This window comes from Acipenser ruthenus, chromosome 13 (genome assembly GCF_902713425.1).
Source record: "Acipenser ruthenus chromosome 13, fAciRut3.2 maternal haplotype, whole genome shotgun sequence".
NCBI classification, from domain to species: domain Eukaryota; kingdom Metazoa; phylum Chordata; class Actinopteri; order Acipenseriformes; family Acipenseridae; genus Acipenser; species Acipenser ruthenus.
In genome coordinates, this window is record NC_081201.1 from 36,379,875 (window position 1) to 36,396,985 (window position 17,111).

The window sequence follows — 17,111 nt, forward strand, 5'->3', positions numbered from 1 at the left end:
AATATTTTTTTTTATTTTTTTGGCAGATGCCTTTATTAAGAATTTGAATACTTCATGTTACAGTCAAGCATGTTTTGAGTTAGGAAAGGAAAAGCTACAAAGATACTTAAAACTCTTCTCATAATGTAATACAACTTAGTTAATATCCAGTTATGATTCAGTTTGTATTCAGAATACAGGGTGTTCAAATAAATGTTTTAAAAATGTTTTTTAAATGTTAATGTGTGATAAATGTATAGTGCAGAACTTTAAAAGTAAAGATTTCTTACCTGTTCATCTAAAAAAAAAACTGCATTAGCCCAACCCTGAAACATTAAAGACTTAAAGTAATTTCAGGTTGTTTATTTTCTTAGACAGTCAAAGGGGACCATGTAGTAAAACCTCAAGAAGCTGCTGATGTTAGGCATACTCCAAGTCAACATGAATCTTCATGTTTCAAGACAGGTAATATTATGGTCATTATATTGTGATGGGCCAGTTATATCTACTTTTTAATTGTAGTATTTTAGTTCTGAAAAGCCACTGACATTTGTATATAATAATAATAATAATAATAATAATAATAATAATAATAATAATAATAATAATTACCAGTAGTAGTCATATTATTATTATTATTATTATTATTATTATTAACTATTTAACTGTTTTTCTTGCCCCTTTGCTTTTTACTTAATAGGATTTGTGCCGATTGCTGGTGAGAACAAGCTGACTGCTATAAAGGGTCCAGTTCCTTGTCTGTATTCTGTAAATAGCTCTTCCAATCTGCCTGATGCCTTCATGTCTTCAGCAACCCACTTCAGACCTATAATCCTCACACAGAATACAGAGACAGCAGGGTAACGCTTCTTTTTTAAGTGGTAGAATTAGTAGAAACATGCAATGCATCATGAATTATCATGAGTAAATGTCCATTCTATTTACAAAAACATGAAAGCATTGACTGCACAGTGCATCCAGATATACGGTATTATCTCAGATGGCTCCATGCAATCAAGAATCTGGCATTTGACAGCTGGAGCTCTGCCATGTCACTAGACACCAGCGGGACACTGAGTTCTGTTAGTGATGGTTGTGTTGAAAAGTGTAATCCACAGTTATAAATATAGTAAGTAGCTCAAATACAAAAAAAATTAACTCCTTATTTTTCAGGACTCCAGACCCCCCTGCCCATGTCAACTATAATAATGAAATATTATGCATTACCTTTTCTAAGGTTTACTTTTAAGGTGCATTGCCCGCATTTCTATGCTGCTGACCTTTTTGAAGGCATTGAATAAAATAATAACATTGTTATGTTTATTTTCTTCTTCTTCATTAGTACCAAAAATGAATATAAAAGTTCTAGTGCCAAACAACAAGTGAAAGCCATAAAAAAAGAAATTCTGGAAAAGAAAGGACTAGTACTTGTGAGTGACATTGAAAATGATGTTAATGAGAACGTGATCAATGAAAGACAGGAGAACTCCCAAAACAGCACTTTAAGACAACACTGTTCCCCATCTTCGAAGGAAAACACTTTGGTCAATTCTGAATCTTTTCCAGTTCTCCTAAACTGTGCTGGGTGCACGGATGCTGAAAAAAAGAGTGTTCCAACTGCAACTAGTAGTTCAAGCTCTTCAGCTGCTTCAGTATTACCTAGTAGCCCCATTGTTAATAATTTTTTCCTTAGACAGGATCCAAAAACTGGACTAATAACTTTATTACCTGTCCAAGTAGCCATACCAGAGCAGTCCCCAGGCTTGGAATTTAGCACAGAACCTGGGTCAAGTTCACACCAAAAGCGGTCTTCCCTCCTCGGAGAAAGCAAGGACGTAGACATGGTCGTGATGTCTGCCAACCCAAAGAGCAATCTTTGTGAGACCTCTGATGGCAGTGGTCATTCAATTACCCCGGTGAATCACTACCATACTCTCAAAGAAAACGCAGCTGATGTTGAAAGGGCTACGACTTCCCCACCCATCTCTTCTGTAACTCAGGACATTCTAAGAATACTCTCAAAAGGTCACACTGGCAAAAGTGAAGCTAGGCCAGTCGAAATTGTGGATTATTTTGTAGATTCTTGTGGAGATCTAACCGTGACACATGGTTCAAGTTTATCTTTATACCAAAGGCGCTCATCCCTGCAGAAAGTTATATGTCTTATTAAAGAGGAATTTGCATTTGATGGCTACCTGGAAAATGGAGTTGAAGATCTTGCAATGGGTAATGCTTCATGTTTATTCAGATATATTTATTAAACATTTTTATGCCATGCACAGGAGGAAAGTGATTTATCCATTTTTAATTGAAGGATTTTTGTTATTTAATAATAAAATATAACATTTTAAAATATTTATATTAAAAGGCTTATTTCACTGTGCTGTATATACCATCATTGTAGGTGTGTGAATCTTTAAAACATTAGTAACTTTGTTTTCCCTTTCAAAAGGAGAGTACATCCTCTCTCTAAAGGAACTTCAGTTTGGCACATTTTGCAATGCAGTATCTGAGAAATTCTGTGACCTGTACTGGGATGAAAGATTACTAGAGACACTGTACAAAGTCGTCAATGGAAAGCATCCTCAAACATCTCGGTAAGTCTGTCGTCTTTTTTACTTTTTAGTCTGCAATGGGAATCATTGCTTGTGCTTAAAAGCTTGTGTTCCTTATTTCACAATTAAATGTGTGTCTGGGTGTGCTTCGTTGGTCCTTACTGGTTAGGTGCCCGACATGTTCAGAGGGAGACTTGGGTATTTTACATTGGGTTGAAAAACAAGGGTGGAAAAGATCATTGATAAAATACCTTATTCCTTTGAATTTAACACTTTTTAAACCAATTTTTTTCCTCAAATGACGTGCATCTTAAATTCGAGTACAGTGATGCATGTATTAAAATCGCCAACAAAAGACATGACTACCTGAGTACACAAACAGGAACGTGACTGCCGAGAAAAGACAAACAAAAACTGTCCTAGCTAGAATTATCCATGACATGCAGGCAGCCATTATCAGAGAAGCATCATGAGCTTCCTGAGGAATTCGAAGAGAAGCTTTTACAATTTCAGCATTTTGTTGTTAGGCTCCGTTCTAACAAACAGTAGCAGCTTGGACAGATCGGAAATGCTTTTCAACATGCTAAGCACTACCACAATTCGCAAAAAGGGAAAAAAACAGGTGCAAGTAATCAGGACTGGAAATGAGAAGCAGCGCATAACTACAATGCTCTGTGTGTCAGCAGACGTCTGCAAATTGCCTCATTTTTCTTATATGTGTAATTGAGATTGTATCGTTGTTATTGCATCTTTATGTGATGTTTTATTTTTTCCTCAAATTGAGGGTGGGAAATTTGAGCTATGTCCTACATTTGAAGGAATACGGTACTCCTTTTGAATTTTAAAGGATTTACTCATTTAAAAGCTTTGTCTTTGTCTGTTAAAAGGGAATCTGGAATGGGTAATACATGCTATTAGCATTTTAATTTCTTTTCATGGAAGTCTTTAACAATAGCCTCTTAATGTGAGAGGCTTATGATCAACATGCATAGAAGCATAACATTTAAAACCCAGTAGCATTTGCTTCAGTACTCATTATACTGTACATTAGGTCCCTATGGTAACAGCTATTCATGTGCAACAAGCTTGATGATATATTTTGGTTACTAAATACAGATGTATTACCAGCTCTACCAACATGTGTAGCCTTTCAGAAGTGCACTATTTCAGAGAAAATCATTTTTAACGATAAATTGTTGCAAGCGGTTTCACACCTTTTTACATAGGGGAACAGTTCTGGTGTGCTTCATTGTACTAAATTGTGATTTCTGAGAGAACTTTTTTTTTTTTTTTTTTAAATTCAGGATCTATTCCAAATCTGTTTTAAGCTTTGACAGTTCTGCCCCTGTGAGCAGAAAGCAAAGAAAGTCACAAGATATTTGTGAGAAGAGTCCCATTAATCTGCAGAGAAATGTACCTCTGAACCAGAGACAGCTTCCTGGACACTTGCCGTCCCTACCAGCAACGGGAACCTTATATTTACCAGATGAAAGGTGCACTGAGGAAGGAACAGAGACCGCTGACAGTGTCAGTCCAGGTATCAGGCTCTTTAAACTGCATTGCCTCATTCAATAACAACAACACTCACCTCACTTAGCTATACATTCAGGCAAGCAACAGCATGTCATATTATAATGTTGCATACTGGTTGCTTATTTACTGTAATTAAATCGACAGGTATTTATATAAATATAGCTATTTTCATATTTGCACAGTGGTAGTATTTGGATCCGCCACTGTTCAGTTGAATAAACCATATTGTCTCTGTTTCTCATTTTGTTACATTAAAGACTGGAGCAAACATATAGTATAAAGTATAATCCACATAACTTCAGATCATAGGTTATGTTACTGTTTTTTGTGACTTTTGTTATTATTATTATTATTATTATTATTATTATTATTATTATTATTATGTATTTCTTTGCAGATTTGAGTGATAATGCTTGTAATAGCCAACCCAGACTTGAGCTGAAAACCAAGATAGGAAACCAAGTCAGCCCCCTTGTTACAAGGCAGTCTGCAAGTATGGGTCCGATTTATTACCAGTGATTTGAGACGTGTGTTTCTTTCCTGACAAAAAATTCAAATATTTTTCTTCAAATATTTGTTTTTCATCTTAACTAATATCGTTAATTTCCATAGAAAGGTGAGTAGTACCTTTTGCAAAAGATGTGGACAAATCGGGAATGCCAGGATAAACAAAAATAATATATAAATGAAAGAAAATAAGTTTCATAGAAACCTGTAGTGTGGGGAAAATATGAAAAACGTTTTAGATCGTGACGTCCATCTCTGCAGGTGTTGGTTGTCTAGGAAACTGACATTTGAAGCAGCGCTAAGAAACTACCTCTTACTGAGCAAAGGTGGACAGTTGAATGTCACATTGTTTTGTGATGTAAAGTTAAGAAATGTGAGGTTATGGGATGCACTTGTTACATATTTTCTATTTCGCTAGCAGAGCCAGACAAGGAATCCCTCCCTGATACAGAGGTAGAACTACCCTGGAAAGATACATTTGATGAGATGGACTTGAAAGATCTTCATCCAGATAGAAATGATGACTATCCTAAAAATCCTGAGCCTTCACCTCTGTCTGGAAAAGAGGAATATGTTTCTAGCAGGGCTTGTACTTTAGGGGAAAAGGATCAACTGAGTCTAGATTATACAGAAGAGATTGAAGATACTGATACTGTGAGCTCAGGAAGAATGCCTGAAAATAGCCGTTCTTCATCTCCCTGTCAAACAAATGTTCGAAAGTGCAATCCAGGCTGGACTAGTGTGTTTTACGGGGCTGATTGCTTTGGGGAAGAGGTTCTGAATTATGTGAAGAAGCTTGGCAGGAGAAATGAGGCACAGTGCATGGATGTTAAAATGTTGGTAAGTGAAGTATTTTGTTATTGAGAAAGACAAGCAAGAATATTAAATGGTCTGTGTCTGAGAAGAGATGAAAGTGTATGCTAAATATCAAGAGGTCATATTCTGTCCTGTGGAGTTTGTTATAGATTTCTCTTTTTACTTATTCTGCTTTTAAATGAATAGATTATTGAATATATTCCTGTTAGTGCACCATGCAATTGCTTTCATGAATATATATATATATATATATTAGCTCAAAGAGCCAGCTGCCCAACGTTTCGATATGTTGTACATATCTTTCTCAAGGGATTTTGTTTGAATCAAAACATTGTAGGTGTATATATATATATATATATATATATATATATATATATATATATATATATATATAGAAGCCTCGGGCCTTATCACCACCCCAGGCATGGTATATATCATGGGAATCGCATGGCCCGTCGTGGTTTATACCTTACTTATAAAACGGCTTGGAAAAATAACAACCTCTGAGTGGTTAAACAGCATCACATGACCGTGCGTATATATAGTGTATAGCACGGCTTGCATACTAATGAGCCGCTTCACACTGAATAAATCACTACGCACCACTACATTCTAAATTCCATGACAAACTGCCATGTTATTTGTTATTAGTTACAAAACCACAGGAAAAAAAGAGTGGCATTTGACCTATTTCCTTTAATATATTTGGGAATGAAACTCCACATAACTGGTACAACACTCAACTTTCTGAGTGAAGACAGCAGTCCTTCTGAAAAAAATTAATAAATAAAATAAGTGCACCAGCAAGAGTAGACACATAACGGTAGATGAGGAACAGCTAAATGGGACCAGTATTCAGTCTCCAGTTTTATAATGCTGAGCTGGACTAAATACATATTTTAACAGTAGAAGTTTTAACATCTCTACTGACAGCGAGTTTAAAACTGAGATACTGTCCCCTGACACCGTGGTCAGATTGGTGTGTAAAGTCTGGTTCGATCGTTCACTTAATCTGGCACGAGTTGGACGGGAGGGTGTCCGACAACTAACAAAAACGTATTTTGAGAAAACGTACTAGAATATGTGTGACTCGCATATAATAAGTTCACAAACTCACTTCAAGATCTAGCTTCAGTCTCCACTGCAGCTGCTCCCCTTACTTCCTTAGTGTCATTTGAAACTCAACCCATCATCACAGCTTGTGCTAAGTCCTCTAATTTCTAGTGAGATGGCACTTTCGATGCAGAAATTCACGGTAAACTAATTTAAACGGTAAACAATTTATTTTTATTAAGCGAACAATGAATTAAATTAAATTAAATTTGGGACTATATTACATTGTGGATGTATACACAATAAAAGTTTCTGGTTTTATTTGGTCTTAATTTAAATGTGTTTTAATTATTTTAATTATTATTCTTCCCACAAATGACAGGTAGCCGTGTTACTTGTGGGGTGGTTAAAGGCACTTGGCTGACGCCTCGGGCCTTATCACCACCCCAGGCATGGTATATATCATGGGAAGCACACGGCCCGTGGTTTCTTACACACAGTGCTACCCTGTTATAACGTGACCTGTGATAGTGTGGAATTGGTTATAACAAGGTAAGGTCGTGGCTCCCATTTCCCTCATAATGCAGTTTGACTCGCAAATGTTGGGTGAACTTTCCAAATATACAGTACGACGCATGGCAGACAGCAAAAAACAAAAATCTTTCTCTGTTAAAATGAAACTCGATGCGGTGTACAGAGTAAGAAAAGGTGAAACTCAAGCAGCAGTTTCAAAAGATATAAATGTTGCAGAAAATCTACATTGCGTGGATGGCTAAAAGACGAAGAAAAACTAAGGTTTTCTTGATAAGATTGACTCCAAAGAGGGCTGCTGTAGGGAAAAAAATGCACTGCGCTAAAGAGTGATACAAGCAAGACTGTTTGTTGTTTTTGGTGTGTCCCAGGCTAACAGGCAGAGAATAATTGTCCCAATAAACCATGGAGTCGAGTACCTGTAAACTGTGTGTGTCTCCTGCCTTCATTTTCCAGGATTACAATAATAATTTGTCTTGTGGGCATTTTAAATCATTCCGGAAACAAAAATGCCAATATTCATTATAAGGCAAAACACAAATGACGCGGTCTCCTTATGGACCGTGTTATAATGGGGTAGCACTGTGTATGTATGTATGTATGTGTGTATATATATATGTGTGTGTGTATATATATGTATGTATTATATGTATGTATGCTTATATATATATATATATATATATATATATATATATATATATATATATATATATATATATATAACAAACAAACAGGTAATACAACTACATTATAAGGTTATGGTATTCAAAGGTTTCACTTTCCTATCTGTCTAATTTTCAATATTCATTTTTCTGTGAACTATATTAAATGGAGAAGTCTGTCATAGAACAAGACCTTAAACAGGTATGTTGTTCAAAGAGTCTTTTTTTCACAGCTGAGATGTTTATCATATTGTGTGCATTTGTACATTACAGCGTTATAAATGCAGATTGTTGCAATTGAAAGCAGGGTTTTATCTGAATGAAATGTATCGATAAAACAATTGAAATTTCCATTCATGATCCTGGTGTTTACAGTCTGCATTGTCAGAAAGGATTACCTTGTTTACATAAGGTGATCACTACTTACTGCTACTTTCTCTTGTGCACTTGTTAGGCATTTAAAGGGTTTATCATGCCTGTCATGCACTTTCATTTCTTTACCCAGAAACCCAGTGAACTTGACACATTGCTGTAAAGTCAAATAGTAAAAGTGGTAAGGATGGAGTAGTTCTGTAAGGCTGAAAATCCAGAGACAGGATAAAACTCACTATTTCAGTAGGGCCTGCTTATTGTATATAGATGGATGTAATGTATCGGACAGTGACAAAGCAGACTTAGTCTACATTGACAGAACATTCAAAAGGGGGTGTACAAGAACGGAGATTTTCTTTCATCAAGCAGAAAAAAGGTAAAATACACGAATACTGTATTAAACATAGTCCTTTACCAAAGATGAAGACCCTCGTATTGACCAATCGGCTTAAAGGAAATCTCCGATCCATTTTCTAATACCTAATAGATAAGGCATGTAGTTTTTCTTTACTCTTGAAATGCACGTTTACTAGAAATACAATAAAAATGGCTTTTTCATAGGACAAAACTGTCCTCAATGTTTGGAAAAATGATTAAATTCAGATCATTTGGAATAAACTCACTGTATAATTTGATCATAAGTATCTTTGTAAGGCGACAGCTGCCTCGTTGTGAAACACTTGGACACTGTTGCCTAGACACATAGCTCTCAGTGATGTGTCTTTGAAACCAAGGAGATGAAAGGGAAATTAGATACATGGCTGCTGGTTTATCAGATTATACATTTGTTTGTGCAAGCTTCAATATATAATTAAATTAAATTAAACAACACACAATATGGTTTCTGCATCGCCATGCTTTGTTCACTGGCATTTTCAATATTGTTACTGTATATATAATATAGTTCTATAATAAAGTAGAGAATAGGGATCCTTCTACATTGTTTTACGCTGTGTCAAGATGTGCATTTCATAAAGAATGAAGGCATGAGCTGAAACTTTAGTCTACTGTACTTCACCTTGGTTCTTAGTTTTATGTCAGAAGAAATTGATTGCCTGTCATATCCTCATTCTTGTGCATTATTGCACTCTATATAATTATTCCACTTTATGGAACAGAAATTGTCATTTTAATTTAAAAAATTGAGGACATGATTAGTATGTGTTAATAGAGATATGACTGTGATGAATGCCACATCTGTTAGATGTAAACCCAGCTTCAAAAGATAATTGATTTCTGCAGCCATTGAGAAAGATGAAATGGTCCAAATGGCAAGGTGTACTGTAGGTTGAGTTTAGATCATACACAGTTTAGTTGACAAATTGTAGTAAGAAACATGCTGTCTTGTAATTGCTTTAGTGTTGTTCTAATATACACAGTGATTTCAAAGTAATATAATCCAATCACCTTCTCCAGGAGCTTCAGCAGCAGCTGATGATAGAGACAAAGAATCTGAACAAGACCAGAACATTCTACCAAAAACTCTTGCAGCAAGAGAGACGAAACAAAGGTAAAACAAATCATCTTCTGGTTCACATGAATAACAAACTTACTTACTTGTTTGTAAGCAGTCCCATTACAGTCTTTTGCAGTTTATAATATACAATGGTTTACAGGTTTAACTGAAATATTTTCTTCATAACATTTCACTTTGTATAGCCTGCTATTGACAAAGCCATTGCTGACTGCATTTACTGTGTAGACATGAATTCCCTTTTTTGCCTTCATAAAGGTTCTGAAGCCAAAATCATGTTACCGAAACTGAAAGGCCAATTGGAAGAAATGAGAGCCAAAGTAGAATTTCTGGAATTAATTAAAAGATACCTGGAGGTAAGAAAAGCTAAATGTGAAACAGACCTCAGTCTGATCTTTCATAAGTCAATATTGTAGTAGCCTTGATAAATATCACGTTTTTAGTGTCTCCTTATATTTTAAACCATTAAGTGATGTCCATTATTTTAAATGTGTCAATGGTTTTCCTGCACATTATATTTTGAATGGTTTTGTGTTTTTAACTAGATTTTGTGTATGGAGCAGTGGGGTCTGGATACCTCCCTCCTCCCTTCCCTGGCAAAGTCTGTATCAGGGGCAACTCTGAATCCTTCTGAAGACAACTCACTGCTAACTTTCCAATCAGTGAAAGTTAGCGGGCAAATCAGCCAGAACAAAACAAGAATGCTACAGGCAGGAACACCACTTGGACTTATGTGCTACCTTTATGCTAGGTAAACAGCATGCATTGTGCTTAAACTAGTTGCATTAAATTATGCCTAGATCAATGTGTACATTAAGTCGAAACACACTGCACGTGAGTGTGACCAGTTGTTCTCATTAAGTTTCACTTAACTGTGGCTAGTCAATATATGTAATATTATTATGTATTTAGTCTTTATATGATTATTTCTGTGTGCTATTCTAGAATAAGTGCAGCACAGTTTTTAATGAGCTGCTTCTATTCCTATGCTTACAGTAACCAGCAGCAGCATACACCAAATCTAAACTCTTCTAACTGTTTGTTTCATGTTTCAAATAATTTTCATCACACGTTACTGCACATTACTTCCCATTTTACTGTGGTAAATGCATACCACACTGCACTGCACTAATAATTCACCCAAGTTTCATTCTGTCAGCATTGCTATTTGGCATTGTTTTAACACAAGGTTATTAACATGTTAATGTCTGTCCGCAGGTATGCAGTTCTGGATGGTTACATGCACCAGTTCCTTTACACATTTCGTTATTTCTGTACACCAAAGGAGTTTCTTCAGTTTTTGATTGATACATTGAACAGTGCAGTCAGGTATGTTGCTAGTACTGTAATAGACTGGAAACCAGGAGTGGGCAAATCTGACCCTTCCAGAACAGGCCTTTTATTCTACCATGTTTAATTTAACCATTGAACCTCCATGTCTGCTGAAAATACAGGTTTCTTTCAAAACGACACATTTGAGACCTACAGTATGTAGTGGTATTACTTGCATGATGTGCACAATGTGTGTAATTATTTTCTTAGCTACAATCACTTTAAAGGATTTAAATTGCAATGGCAAGTACTCCTGACATTGTTATTTAAATCTGCAGCTCAAATCAAGGGTACTCATCTGATTGCTCAAAGGTATACAACCGCACATTAGATCTAGTGCAAGCATGGGTTGAAGAATGCTACCAAGTGGACTTTGTGCCTGATTCCAATCTCTTAAACACGCTGGAAGATTTCATTTCAGCCAAGGTATGCATTGTAAAAGATTCCAAAAATGTATTCTGTTTTAACATTTATTGAGTTACCTTACACTGTACAAATACTGCTGTATGAACACTGAAGCTGACATCTACATTTGCCAATAACATGTGACCATGGTCGAATAATATGCATGAGAACACTTTGGGAAACTTTTATTTTTTTATTTATTAATAAGTAAACTTGTCATTTTTAGGTCCTTCCATTGGACAATCGAGGTGATCATTTACTAGCATTGCTACACAATGCCCCTAAGAAAAAGAGGTCCCACAGTGAACCAAGTGAAAATGACACAAAGTCAGTTCATTCCTTGTGCCGAAAAATATCAACTGAGGACACTTCTAGAAAGGTCTGTAGTATTGAGAAAACTTCATTAAAACTGTGAATACATAAACCAGCTGTTTGATGAAAGAATCTTCCTAAAATGGACGATGCTTGATGATAATGGTAATTTAACATGCTTATATTATTAGAACTCAGTGTCTAGTTGCAGGGAGCTGATAGTCTTGTTTTGTTGGTGAAACAATTTGACTACTTATAAGACCATGTCAAGTTATAAAGATGAAAGTGTTTTATTGTGTTTCAGAGTTTTCACTTGAGAGTATCTAAAGGGGGAGAAGCAATTAGTCCAGTGCAGAAAGAACAGTATTCTATTGCAGCAGCCTTGCCCAGACCCTGTTACTCTTCCCTCATTGACGAGCTCTCAAGTTCATGTCTGAGAACAGAAGAAAAGTATCCATTATTTCAAAGTGAATATAGCACACAACAAATTGTGCACCAGCTTACTTTGCTTCAGCAGGTACATATCTGTGTTATGTTAAAAAATATACATATTTTATATAAAATAATTATTATTTATATTCTTATAGTGGAGATGACAAATAGCGGCATCTTTACATAACAATAATATATATATATATATATAATTATTTAGACATCAGAAGGCTTTTGACAGAATTTAGTTTAAGCAAGTGTAAATAATGTCTGAAAAAATTACCTAAAAAGGCATTATAAGAAATCACCACAAGAGGGCGCTACAATCCTTCAATTAACTTCTGAGCTTGTAATTTTCAACAAGACGTAGTACTCAAAATATAATAAAAGGATATAATGTTTTGTCAAAGCGCATCTCCTTTTTCAGGTAAAGCAGATGTGTGATTCTATGTAATATACCAAGATATAGATATATTTTATTCTTAGGCACAGTAATCATTTGCTTAAAACGCACGTTATGCAATGATATTGCTACATTATTCATCAATAATACCTTGGATCACATTTTCATTTTTGTATCATTAGGACATGTTTCAAGAATGCCACCCGGTTCATTTTCTTAATTCAAGAGCACTTGGTGTCAAAGACAGAACACTACATATTACAAAGTGAGTATATTTCTCAACCTCCCCCTCATGGGAGCACTTAAGCCTTTCCCTGCCTTACTTTTTCATGACCCCCCCCCCCCCCTCCACACACAAATGAGGTGAGAATAAAGATTGCCTGAGCTGTAGCTACAAATATGTGCATAAACTTGAAGGAGTTTCTGTTTTAAAGAGCAATGGTGTGTGTTTTATTTTTATCGTTTTTTTTCTTTTTTAATTTCACTCAGGATCCTGAACCTCTGAAATAACTCAACTACTACTAGCGCAGAAACGTAGCAGTAACACTGTATACTGTTCATCTTGCATGCTATCTAATTATCATTGTATGGGATGTTACATTTTAATAGAACATTGTTACCCATTGTACAGGTGTATTTAGTTTTTAATACGTGTTTTTACGTAAAAAAGAAAGGCGTGAGAAATGTTTTTGAATTGCTGAGCGTAGTTTTACACTTATGTTTATTTTTCTCAGAACTTTTGGTCAGGACACTTTGCCAGTAGAGGGCAGCAGTCTCTTTGCTTCAGAACCTTTACAAGACAGAAACCTGCTGCAGCTTCTGACATACGCAGACAATGTCAGTAACTGGGTCTCTGCAGAAATTGTCATCTGTGATACGCCAAAGGTAACTATACACATTGAGTGTCCTCATGTTATAATAATGTTGTAATATATATATATATATATATATATATATATATATATATATATATATATATGCCTAACCTTTGAGCTCTAGTCTTGATTTAACAAATGTGGCGGATCCTTCTGAATGCATTTATGTAATTGGATTAACTTTTTATGTGACACGTTTTTGCTATGTAAAATATGGTATGGAAATCAATACAAAAAATAAATGTAACATTTCCTTTTATGCACTTGCTTTGTTTTTTTTTAGGCACAGGCTGGATTACTGTCAACATTTCTCCATACTGCAAAGCTTTGTTTTGAATTAAGAAATTTTGCCACAGCAATGCATATCCTTTGTGGACTTGAAAACGTAATAGTCAGACAGTTACCTGTAAGTCATCCATATTTATTATTACAATGTTATGAGTTTATGTTAAAAAAAAAAAAAAAATGGAACGCTTTTCGTTACATTGCATATCGTTCTCAAGTGTGTGCTGGAAACTGCTACAGTTTTTTTTGTATTTATGCTTTTGGCCTGTTTAACTGGAAGGTGGGCATAAGGTTTCTATAGCTCTGTGATAGTAACCGAATAATGTTGATTCTGTATTATTAATAACTGGGGGACAAATGCCTTTTATGTGGTTTTAGAATGCACTATTGCCAAATGGATTCAAAAGACACTATTAAAACAGTCTGTGTCATAAAACATTAACACTGTTTTAAACCCAATAGCTAATCATTGCAGCACGCGTTCACACTTACCCGTGAGCCTATCGATTTTGGTTTTAGATACATACATTTTCTTAATATTGTGCTATTTTGTTCTATTACAAGTGGAATCTTTCTAGCATTCGTTTTCGAAATCCAAATCCTGTTATCCTTACCAGCAGCCTGACATCGAGTCGAGTGAATGAGTTGGTTGAAGACTGCCTTTTTTAATCTGTAATGTTTCTGTTACCAATCAAACCTATTGAGAACTCTTTAATATTAGTGCCGTTTGTCCTGTTTCCATTGTGTTAAGGCATGGAAAAACCTTTCTTCAAAAGTTTCTGAAATCATGGAGGAGCTGAAAGCTGTTCAGGTATTGTTTTGTTTATGTAACCTCTATTAGGTGTAACTACCAGCTTTTTTGACAAACATCAATTTGTTTAAATAGATTTCTTGACATCATGTATTATATCAATTCAACTTCACTAGTTAATAGTTGAAGCATTTGTGATGAAACTTGCTAAGAAGTTGAGTGTTTCACAATCTGGATGTACAAGATGTGTCTGCATGCCACTCTTGGACAGGATACACTACTGATTTTTTGTCCTTTTTTTTTTTAATCACTAAAGGTGTTCTTAAAAAGTGATAATCTCTGTTTAATGGAAGGAGACCGATTTAAAAAGCTACCAACCATCCCTTCAGCTCACCTTCTGGCCATGCATGTTCAGCAGCTTGAAATTGGTGCATTGACAATGGCAAATGGTGCCTATAAATGGCCTAAACTCAGGTAAGTGACTTACAGTTAATGTTGCTGGGAGGGTGGAGGTGGCTGATGAGCATTTTACAGTAAAATATGTGTGTGTAATTAAATTAATTGAAACAACAATAATGTAGATACTTGTAAAGCACCCCCATGGGGGGGTGGGGAGGTGTATAATTGTCATTCTGACACCACTGCTCTTGTAACTGCTAATATATCATAAACCACTTGAGATGCCAACCTAATATTTTTAATGTTGTGGAAACTTCTTGGGGAAAATCCAATGACACCCTTCACTTTGAGCTTCCATAGCAGGGCTGTGTGATTGTGTGATTTCCACAAGACCTAATGCTATTGACTTGTTACTCAGTACACAACTGTATTCTATGATTCTGTGGGTCAAGTTGAATTGTAGGTATTGAGCAAGAAAAAAAAGAAACATTTTGTGTTGATATTTTAAAAAGCTGCCGTTTTGCACTGCCATAGCCTCAGATCTCAGAGTCTGTGTGAAGCAGTGACTTCATAATTGTTTTGGTGACCATGACATTGACCTATTATGGCTGCCATATTAAAGTCATGTGATTTCTAATTTTTTGGGGTATGGTGTCAGAACACTGAATTATTGTCTTAGTATGTGGTACACAGCTTTATTCTGTAATTTTTTTCTATTATGTTAAGCGTTAACTGTTTCAGTGCCCCCATTTCTAGTTGCAGCAAACCACAGTTAATACAAAATGTATTAATTTAATACTACACTTAACATCTTGCATCTTTTTTTAAAGGAATATAGCAAAGGTAGTGAGCCAGGTTCATGCCTTTCAAGAAAATGTGTATACATTTGTTCCCGACTTGGATCTGCAAGCTTACCTGAGACATCGCATTGCTCATTTCAGCCAGGCTGACATTCCTCTTCTTGCTGCAGAGAACAACACTAATTTTTATCAGATACCAACTGAGAAGCACTCTCGAAAGATTCGTGACACATTACGGAGAATGAAGGCAACATTTCAGTAACTTCCACTGTTCAAAGATGTTTTTGAGGTCATTTGCATGTAAAGCTTATCATTGACTTGCAGACAGGGAGACAATCCACCTTTTAAACCTACTATATTTCTTGCTATGTCTAATTTACATTTAAATTGAAGTACCAGCCCCTATTCTATATTTATGCCTGCTAAAATGACATATACTTGTCTATGGTTTTAAGTGGCTTCTGTCGCCCCATTACCTCCATGTGGTCATTGATTTTTCTGTGGCGGTGGAGGCTCTACCGGTTCCACAGGCTTGTCCACTAGCCAGTCAGTTCAGCAATGTGGGTATATAGACTAAGGGCTCCTAAACAAAGAGAAACAGTGACAAAATTCATTTTCTTTCTGTTATCGCCCAATGTTATTTTTATGTTTTAGATGTGGTTAATGTTTAAATCTGTGCTTGCTCGATTAGAATATCTTCTTCTTATTTTTCTTCTGTTTTTTTTTTTGTACTATGTTAACTTATTTGTGGCTTGCATACAGAATAATGTAATGTACAGTTAATCAGTTAATACAGTTTTAGAAAATCACAAGCCTTCACTGTAGTCATGTTCTCCACTATATGAAACAAATATATAAAATATACTTCTATTTCAGCATGTGCTAAAGTAGATTGTGAGTCCACTCCCAATGTCACACTTTCACTTTTTCTAACAGTACATTAAAATAAAAAACATTACAATTAATGTAACGTAAAGTTGCTCTCTCTCTCTCTCTCTCTCTCTCTCTCTCTCTCTCTCTCTCTCTCTCTCTCTCTCTCTCTCTCTCTCTCTCTCTCTCCTCACATGAATCATTGAAATAAATCAACATCTATGTAACTATAGAAAGACTACCCAAAGGTTAGTGCAAACCAATGATAGACATTCAAAGCGATAAGGTGGCAGCTGGGCAGGTCTACAAAAGACACTTGCTCAGGGTCACACATTAAATCTGTTTGAGTTAGCTTTAGTAATCGGCTCCAGTTCCCTAGAACCAATCACTAGCCTACCACCTAAGTATTTAAAACAAATGAATACTTCTCATTTACTGTAGATACTGGACAAAAAAATACACTCAATAGTCTCTAAAGAGAAAGTTTTAAATACATTTCTACAGTCTACTTCTGCTCTTTCTGATTCCAGACATTTGCTGTGTACCTTTACAGTTCTGATAACAGTAGTCATATTTTTAAGGGTTGAAAATTGACATTGTAAAATTGGGACCAAAAATTAAGCCTGTCTAGTGTGATGGGTCTTAATTTATGTGTTAAGGTCAGGGTTCAATACAAAGGAAACATATTCCTAGTTGTTTGTGCAACTGACTATAATAATAAATACTGTATTCTATTAAAATGTTCTACAAATTGAAACATGGATA

General features: G+C 35.5%; 1 protein-coding gene across 3 annotated transcripts in view; it reads left to right on the forward strand.

Annotated features, from left to right (window-relative positions):
• Positions 1–16,529, forward strand: part of LOC117418270 (kinase non-catalytic C-lobe domain-containing protein 1-like) — a 38,145-nt gene extending 21,616 nt beyond the window's left edge. For 2 of the 3 annotated variants that reach the window (XM_058985248.1, XM_058985246.1), the window contains 20 exons: positions 354–444; positions 680–839; positions 1,322–2,205; positions 2,432–2,576; positions 3,839–4,071; positions 4,465–4,560; positions 4,993–5,414; positions 9,425–9,518; positions 9,741–9,838; positions 10,028–10,233; positions 10,701–10,811; positions 11,093–11,240; positions 11,446–11,598; positions 11,836–12,048; positions 12,549–12,631; positions 13,101–13,251; positions 13,525–13,647; positions 14,278–14,337; positions 14,594–14,751; positions 15,507–16,529. In XM_058985248.1, the coding sequence (XP_058841231.1) occupies positions 354–444; positions 680–839; positions 1,322–2,205; positions 2,432–2,576; positions 3,839–4,071; positions 4,465–4,560; positions 4,993–5,414; positions 9,425–9,518; positions 9,741–9,838; positions 10,028–10,233; positions 10,701–10,811; positions 11,093–11,240; positions 11,446–11,598; positions 11,836–12,048; positions 12,549–12,631; positions 13,101–13,251; positions 13,525–13,647; positions 14,278–14,337; positions 14,594–14,751; positions 15,507–15,738 (3,861 nt within the window). In that variant the 3' untranslated portion in view covers positions 15,739–16,529. The remainder of the gene's footprint in view (positions 1–353; positions 445–679; positions 840–1,321; positions 2,206–2,431; positions 2,577–3,838; positions 4,072–4,464; positions 4,561–4,992; positions 5,415–9,424; positions 9,519–9,740; positions 9,839–10,027; positions 10,234–10,700; positions 10,812–11,092; positions 11,241–11,445; positions 11,599–11,835; positions 12,049–12,548; positions 12,632–13,100; positions 13,252–13,524; positions 13,648–14,277; positions 14,338–14,593; positions 14,752–15,506) is intronic. The other variant, XM_058985247.1, reaches the window with a different exon arrangement.
• Positions 16,530–17,111: the final 582 nt, after the last annotated feature.